General features: G+C 42.5%; 1 protein-coding gene across 1 annotated transcript; it reads right to left on the bottom strand.

The window, feature by feature from the left end:
• LOC109233685 lies at positions 2,905-3,785 on the bottom strand. Its single transcript, XM_019399555.1, has 2 exons — positions 3,363-3,785; positions 2,905-3,144 (listed from the first exon to the last, which is right to left on the bottom strand). The coding sequence occupies exons 1-2, from the start codon at positions 3,783-3,785 to the stop codon at positions 2,905-2,907; spliced, it is 663 nt and encodes a 220-aa protein (XP_019255100.1).

The following is a 9,328-nucleotide window of genomic DNA, read 5'->3' as shown; positions in this document are numbered from 1 at the left end:
ATGGCTCCTACTCCTAAAAAAAATACAACTAACTACATCCGGTTCAAACAAAACCCTTAGAAAAGAACCGCGGCACAAAGAAAAACTAAGGGGGAATTATTACACTGCCTAATAAAAGAAAATCTTTTTGTCTTTTTTTTCTTTCGACATAAATCCCTCAAGAAACCTGTCGAATGAGATCCATCGTCAGGAGAAGTCTAATTCTTCTACTTTTTTCATTTTTTTCCGATTTTTCTAAGAAGTTAACATTTTTTTAACACACTACTTCTAATTATCTAGAGAAATTCTTGCACCCCACACTTAAAAAAGTGCAGTATCCCCACTGCACAAATAAAGCAAAACACAAACGAGGGTGGACAAGAGACTCCTGAAAGGCCAAAGGCCGAAGCAATAACGACTCACGAGGTAGTAAGACTTCCCCCAGGCATGGTCCTTTGTGTGAGCACCCCACACTTTGTTCTCACCATCTAGCTCGCTTTTGCACACTTCCTATGGTTTTTCTTCCTATGCTCAAAATCCTACAAAATAAAACCACACTACAAAAATACCACAATAACAAGAAAAATCAAAACTAAAAAAAGCAGTAACGCTGGGTTGCCTCCCAACAAGCGCTTGATTTAACGTCGCGGCACGACACAGAATCTCGTCTAATCGTTAGCAAGTAACACCTTCGACTTCTGACGATCAAAGTCACCTCCATAATAGTGCTTTACTCTTTGTCCGTTCACTTAGAACGTTCTCTCGCCACCTAAGACACGCAGCTCAATTGCACCATGTGGAGTGACTCTCACTACCTCAAACGGGCCCGACCATCTCAATTTGATCTTCCCCGGAAAGAGTGTCAACCTCGAATTGAACAAGAAAACCAATTGGCCCGGTTCAAACTCACGATTTGGTCTTTTCTTTATATAACTTGGCATTCTCATACGCGTACAAGCGAAACTCATCAAGCTCGTTCAATTGCATCAACCGCTTTCTACCCGCTAACTCTGCATCAAAGTTCAGCTTCTTTATCGCCAATAGTTCTTGTGCTTAAGTTCCAGCGGTAAATGGCATGACTTCCCATAAACCAGCTTGTACGTGGAGGTTCTGATTGGAGTTTTGTAGGTAGTCTGGGATGCCCATAGAGCATCATCAAGCTTTGCACCCCAATCTTTCCTACTTGCACGAACCGTCTTCTCTAGAATCTGGTTTATCTCTCTATTTGACACTTCAACTTGTCCACTGGTCTGAGGATGGTAAGCGGTTGCAACCTTATGTTTGACCCCGTATTTCGCTAAGACATTGTAATGTGGTTGCCAAAGAAATAGGATTACAGGCTCATAGGGTTAACTACGATACATAAGAATTATGCAGGTAATATATATATATATATATATATATATATATATATGTTCAACAAAGAAACACCTATATCACTTCCAAGACTGAACAAAACTACTATTTCGCTTTGCAAACACACGGGGCAAGTTCTAGACATCAAATGCAATGCACAGAATGACACACAAACCTCACACACACACATGGAACATAACTCACTTAGCATTAGACTCATCAAGACACTCTAGTCAAAGCAGTTAAGCAAAGTTAAGATCATACAATTTATGGTTCTTATACAAGAGTCAAAAACCGAGCCTAAGCGTCACAACCAAAGTACTCACTATTCTCAAGCATAACAAAGTCAAGAGATATTGCTTCAATTCCAATCACAACACAATGGCTCCTACTCCTAAAAAAATACAACTAACTACACCTGGTTCAAACAAAACCCTTAGAAAAGAACCGCGACACAAAGAAAAACTAAGGGGAAATTATTGCACTGCCTAATAAAAGTAAATCTTTTTGTCTTTTTTTCTTTCGACTTAAATATCTCAAGAAACCTGTCGAATCAGATTCATCATCAGGAGAAGTCTAACCGATGTTTCTAAGAAGTTTATATTTTTCTAACACACTACTTGTAATTATCTAGAGAAATTCTTTCACCCCACACTTAAAAGAGTGCAGTATCCCCACTGCACAAATAAAGCAAAACACAAACCAGGGTGGACAAGAGATTCCTGAAAGGCCAAAGGCCGAAGCAATAGCGGCTCACGAGGTAGTCAGACTTCCCCCAGGCATGGTCCTTTGTGTGAGCACTCCACACTTAGTTCCCACCATCTAGCTCGCTTTTGCACACTTCCTATGGCTTTTCTTCCTATGCTCAAAATCCTACAAAATAAAACCACACTACTAAAATACCATAATAAGAAGAAAAAACAAAACTAAACAAAAGCAGTAACGCTGGGTTGCCTCCCAACAAGCGCCTGATTTAACATCGCGGCACGACATATAATCTCGTCTAATCGTTGGCAAGTAACACCTTCGACTTCTGACGATCAAAGTCACCTCCATAATAGTGCTTTACTCTTTGTCCGTTCACTTAGAATGTTCTCTCACCACCTAAGACACGCAGCTCTATTGCACCATGTGGAGTGACTCTCACTACCTCAAACGAGCCCGACCATCGCAATTTGATCTTCCCCGGAAAGAGTCTCAACCTCGAATTGAACAAGAGAACCAATTGGCCCGGTTCAAACTCACAATGTTGGCTATACTTATCATGCCAACGCTTGGTCTTTTCTTTATATAACTTGGCATTCTCATACGCATGCAAGCAAAACTCATCAAGCTCGTTCAATTGCATCAACCACTTTCTACCCGCTAACTCTGCATCAAAGTTCAGCTTCTTTATCGACCAATAGTCCTTGTGCTTAAGTTCCACCGGTAAATTGCATGTCTTCCCATAAACCAGCTTGTACATGGAGTTCTGATTGGAGTTTTATAGGCAGTCTGGTATGCCCATAGAGCATCATCAAGCTTTGCACCCCAATCTTTCCTACTTGCACGAACCGTCTTCTCTAGAATCTACTTTATCTCTCTGTTTGACACTTCAACTTGTCCACTGGTATGAGGATGGTAAGCGGTTGCAACCCTATGTTTGACCCCGTATTTCGCTAAGACATTGTCCAATAGCTTGTTACAGAAATGAGTGCCTCCATCACTTATCATCACTCTCGGGGTGCCGAACCTTGTAAAGATATGCTTTTTCACAAAGTTGACCACAACCTTGGCATCATTGGTAGGAAGAGCAGTGGCCTCCATCCACTTCGACACATAGTCAACGGCCACAAAAATGTACTTACACCCGCTGGACGAGTGAAACGGACCCATAAAATCAATTCCCCACACATCAAAGATTTAAACCTCCATAATACCATGCAATGGCATCTCATGCCTTTTCGTAATTATTCCCGTTCTCTTGCACCTATCACACCTCCTCACGAACTCATGCACATCTTTAAACAACATAGGCCAATAGAAACCCGATTGCCACATCTTTGCTGCCGTTTTGTCACTCGAATGATGACCACCATAAGGCGACGCATGACAGTCATGTAAGATAGCATTTGTTTCAGATTGGGTACACATCTTCTCATCAACTGATCAATACAAGATTTGAACCGAAATGACTCATCCCACACATATGATCTCACATCTCGCAAGAACTTCTTTTTAGCATGAGGTTCAAGATCAGGCAACATTTCTCCACTTGCCAGATAGTTTACAAAATTTGCGTACCATGGTACTTCCCCTGCAGTAACGCCCAACAATTGCTCATCCGGGAAGGTTTCCTTGATGACATCTCCCTCAGTTACATGATTCCGAGTTTCTAACATAGACAAGTGATCAGCCACTTGATTCTCTGTTCTTTTACGATCTCGGATCTCCAAGTAAAATTCATGCATGAGTAAAACCCAATGGATTAGCCTTGGTTTAGAATCTTTCTTTTCAAATAAATACCTGATGTCTACATGGTCTATGTAGACGATGATTTTGGTGCCAACCAAATAGGCCCCACATTTATCGAATGCCCACACTACAACAAGCAACTCATTTTGTGTCACAATATAATTTATTTGAGCAAGAGTGAGAGTCTTGCTTGCGTAGTAAATGGAGTGAAATATTTTTTGCTCCTCCTCTGGCCCAATACGGCCCCAATTGCACCATCACTAGCGTCACACATCAGTTCAAATGGCTCATTCCAGTCAGGAGCCACTATGATTGGTGCACTCACTAACTTCTTTTTCAGCTCCTCGAATACTTTGACACAAGCATCATCAAACTTGAACAACACATCCTTCTCTAAAAACCTGCACAAAGGAGAGGAAATTTTTGAGAAATTCCGTATAAGGCGATAAAAACCTGCATGTCCCAGAAAAAGCCTAACTCCTTTCACTGAAATCGGTGGTGGAAACTTTTCAATTGCTTCACCTTAGTCTTGTCAACTTCCAGTCCATCTTTGGACACCTTGTGCCCAGTACTATACCTTCACGTACCATAAAATGGTACTTTTCCCGATTGTGTACCAGGTTAGTCTCCTCACACCTAGAAAGCACTTAAGCAAGATTGGTTAAGCATTCATCAAAAGAAGGCCCAAACACAGAAAAATCATCTATAAAGATCTCCACAAACCATTCCACCATATCGATAAAAATAGCCATCATACATTTGAAAAGTCGCAGGTGCATTACACAACCTGAATGGCATTCTCTTAAATGTATAAGTGCCATAAGGGCATGTAAAAGTGGTCTTTTCTTTATCTTTAGGGGCAGTAACAATCTGATTATACCCCGAATAGCCGTCAAGGAAACAATAATATTCCTGTCCGACTAACCTGTCAAGCATTTGATAAATGAAGGGGAAGGGGAAGTGATTTTTTCGTGTAGAATTATTCAACTTCCTTTAATCTATGCATATTCGCCAACGAGTCACAGTTCTAGTTGTTATTAATTCATTTTGTTCATTCATTACAATAGTCATACCCGAACAGGGCTTACCCACTTACCGTTGGAGATAGGAAATACTATACCTGCGTCAATCCACTTAATCACTTCTTTTCTTACCACCTCTTTCATGATTGGATTTAGGCGGCGTTGATGTTCCACGCTAGGCTTGTGTCCCTCCTCCACGAGTATTTTGCGCATGCAAAATGCAGGGCTAATACCCTTTATGTCATACATTGTCCAACCAATGGCATGTGTGTGCTCCCTTAACACCCTTAAGAGCTTCTCTTCCTGCAATTTAGACAAATGAGAAGAAACAATCACAAGTAAAGTGTTAGAACTTCCCAAATATGCTTAATGAATATGAGATGGTAAGGGTTTACGTTCCAATTATGGGGCTTCCTCAACTGACAGTTTTGTCATGACCCTAAACCCAGACCCGGTCGTGATGGCGCCTCTCGTGGAGACAAGGCCAGCTGACACATTTCCAATTCGAAGTTAAACAGCTAAGCAGCAACACAACAGGCTAAAACATGATTTATTAATGCTAAACAGCATATAATATCATAATAATTCGCGGAGAACAACCCAACACAGCCCAAACCGGGGTGTCACTAGTCATGAGCATCTACTAAATCTAAATACAACTGCCAAAGTCTGGAATGTACTAAGTACAAACTAATAAAAAATCACGAAAAGTGCATCCACATGCTGTATAGAAGTGGTACAAAACCAGTAAGATAGCAATGAAGCTGTAAAATCCCTTAAAACATCTCAGCTTAGTTTAAAACTCTTTGAAAATGGCTTTTTCAACAGTTACGCAAATGAATGCAGAACAACTAGTGCATATAAGCACAAAAATCCGCCCCTCGCACAAATACGCAATTAAGCAAGTAAATGACAGGCAAATAAGAAAGATAAGCATATAAGGTTCGCCCCTCGGGCACAATGTCAACAAATCCGCCCCTTGGGCAATATCTCAGAACAATACCAGCCCCTCGGGCTATATCACACACCACACTGGGTACCCGTGCTCACTGGGGGTGTGCAGACTCCTAGAGGGGCCCCTTTCGGCCCAAGCACAATATCAAGCCATCTCGTGGCATCATAAACAGGTCCTCGACCTCATATCAATATCAAGCCACCTCGTGGCGTACAATCTCAGGCCCTCGGCCTCATAATTAGTATCAGTGTATCACCGTTGCAGCGCGTAGCCCGATCCCATAGTATCCTCACAACACAGGCCCTCGGCCTTACTCAGTCAAAAACCACATAAGCCTCTCGGGCAACAGCAAAACAGTGTTTCTCAGCCCAAAACATCATTTAAATATCATTTGAGTATTAAAACTGAGTGAACATGGCTGAGTTTATAAAACAGTGAAAAATAACATGACTGAGTTCAAGCAACAAGTCAAAATAGTGAGGAAATATCAACAAAAACCCCCCCGAAGGGTTCAAATAGTTAGCACGAAGCCCAATATGGCATGCGGCCCAAATAACGATGATTACAAATAGATTTCAGTCAAATACGCAGTAAAATCATCAATCGGGACGGACCAAGTCACAGTCCCCAATAGTGCACGACCCCACGCTCGTCATCAAGCGTGTGCCTCACCTCAATATAGCACTACGATGTGCAATCCGGGGGTTTCAAACCCTCAGAACATCATTTACAATCATTACTCACCTCGGACTGGCTAAATCTCTAGCTTGCGACGCCTTTGCCCCTCGAATCGGCCTCCACGCGCGTCGAATCTATCCAAAATCAGAACGAGGACGTCAAAATATGCTAAGGGAACAAATCCCAAGCGAAAACAATCAACAAAAGGGCATAAATCCCGAAATTACTAAAACCCGAGCCCCGGGCCCACTTCTCGAAACTCAGAAATTTTCACACCAATAGATTCCTTATCTCCCCACGAGTTCATACATATCAAAAGTTCTCTAATCCAACCTCAAATGGTCCTTCAAATCCCAATTCAAAAGTCCAATTTCTCAAGCCCTAGTTCTTCAATTTTAGGCTTAGCTTTCATGATTTTCTAGGTGGAATTCACATAATAATCGAGTTTTTAGTCCAAGAAACTTGCCTCCCAACGATTCCCCTTGAATCCCTCTTCAATCTCCTTCAAAAATCTCCAAAAACGAGCAGCTATGGGTGAAATAAGCCCCCAAATCGCGGACAAGACGACTTAAAGACATTCTGCCCAGGTCTTAATTCCCTTCTTCGCGAACACGGTCAAAGCCTCGCGTTTGCGAAGCACAAACTTGCGTTGACCAACTATTACTCTTCGCGAACGCGTCCTCAACCTCGCGAACGTGATGCAACACTTCGCCAACCCACGCGAACGCGACCCAGTCTCACGCGAATGTGATGCCTACCGATCCAGCCTCTCCACATACGCGAAGCCTCTCTCGCGAACGCGAAGGCTAAATTCCTGGGCTTCCTCAATCCTTCTTCGCGAACGCGAGACTTTACTCGCGAATGCGAAGGGATAAATCTCTGCAACAGCTGAGCAGATTTTCTACAATTTTCCAAACTTCAAAATGATCCGAATGACCACCCGAAACTCACTCGAGGCCCCTGGGACCTCAACCAAAGGCACCAACACATCCTAAAACCTTATTCAAACTTGTTCCAATCATCAAAATACCTCAAACAACATCAAATCACCCAAAACACATCGGATTCAAGCCTAAGTTTCTAAAATCTTCCGAAAATACGCTTTTGATCAAAAACCCAACCAAACCATGTCCGAATGACCTAAAAATTTCACACACACATCCCAAATGACATAACTAAGCTATTACAACTCTCAGAATTCAATTCCCACCCCTAGATCAAAATCTCGCCTATCAACTGGAAATCGCCAAAATATCAACTTCGCCAATTCAAGCTTAATTCTACTCCGGACTTCCAAAACCCATTCCGATCACACTCTTAAGTCACAAATCACCTCCCGAAGCTAACCGAACCATCGGAACTCACATCCGAGCCCTCTAACCCATAAGTCAACATCCCGTTGACTTTTCCAACTTAAGCTTTATTAAAGAGACTAAGTGTCTCAAACTTCACTAAAACCAACCCGGATTCAATCCAACCAACCCGATACCTCAAAACACAGATGAACAAAGCAATAAGAAGCAGAAATGGGTGGAAACGGAGTGGTAACTCATGAGACAACTGGCCGGGTCGTCACAGGTTTAGGGTACGGGCCGATTGGCCTATCCAAAGGCTCAAACTGGGATCCTTCTCTTATGTATTCGCAAGATGCATCCAGAATTTGCAACATCTCCTCAACCTCTTCTTCAAGTTCCAAGTGATTGAACAACATCAATGCCTTTTCTAGTGCATCTTCTTTAAACGCACTTGGCTCTATGGCTGGTTCATTTATCTGCACCACAGAAATCATGGTCAGGTCCTCGTAATGACGAGGCAACAGAATAGCTCGATATACATTGAAGACTGCTTATTCATTGTCCACCCCCAGGATCATCTTACTTTCTCGGACTTTGATAATTGCATCTCCAGTGGCCAAGAGAGGTCGTCCCAAGATGCAATAACACCACTAAGAACAACAACAACCCAGTGAGATCCTACAGGTGGGGTCTGGAGAGGGTAGTGTATACGCAGACCTTACCCCTACTCCAGAGGAGTAGAGAGGCTATTTCCAGTAGACCCTTGGCACAAGAAGGAAAGAGACAGTGTATCAGTAACAGCAAAGGAATCCAGAAAGATAATACCAGAAACGCAATAACCAGAAAATGGAGAGCAAAGTAATAACACTAAGCAGTAACAAAAGCACAATACTACAGATGCAAGGGAATAATATGGACACAAAGGGCCACTAAACATACTACAGCCTAACCTATGAGCCTAATGAAGTATTAAGAACACAACTGGAGCCACTAGCAGCCTAAAACAAAACACTATCATACTAGCCTCCTATCTCCTAACCTACAACCGTAATGCCCGACCTCCACAACTTCCTATCAAGGGCCATGTCCTCGGAAATCTGCATCCACACCATGTCCTTCCTGATCACCTCTCCCCAATATTTCTTAGGCCGCCCTCTACCTCTTCTCATACTTGTCAAGGCCAGCCGTTCACACCTCCTTACCGGTGCATCCAGGCTTCTCCTCCTCATGTGCCCGAACCATCTAAGCGTAGCTTAGGTCATCCTAAGATGATAGGAACTAATTCATCAACCTCGTAGTCCGGGATGATAAAATCTGCAGGGAAACTAAACTTCCCGATTTGCAGCAAGACGTCCTCAATTACCCACTCAGGATTAACATAAGATCTATCAACTAACTATAGAATCACCGTGGTGGGTCGCGGAGCTCCTAAGCCTAATTATTTGAACACTAACAACGACATCAGATTGATACTTGCATCCAAATCACACAAGGCTCTACCCACATCAATTTCACCAATCCTCACGGGGATGGTAAAACTACCCAGATACTTTAGCTTTTGTGGAAGCTTATGTTGAATCCTGGAAGTG

Source organism: Nicotiana attenuata, chromosome 10 (genome assembly GCF_001879085.1).
Source record: "Nicotiana attenuata strain UT chromosome 10, NIATTr2, whole genome shotgun sequence".
In the NCBI taxonomy this organism is placed as follows: domain Eukaryota; kingdom Viridiplantae; phylum Streptophyta; class Magnoliopsida; order Solanales; family Solanaceae; genus Nicotiana; species Nicotiana attenuata.
Note: the sequence above shows the minus strand (reverse complement) of the source record. Positions and strands in the feature narration are given on the sequence as shown.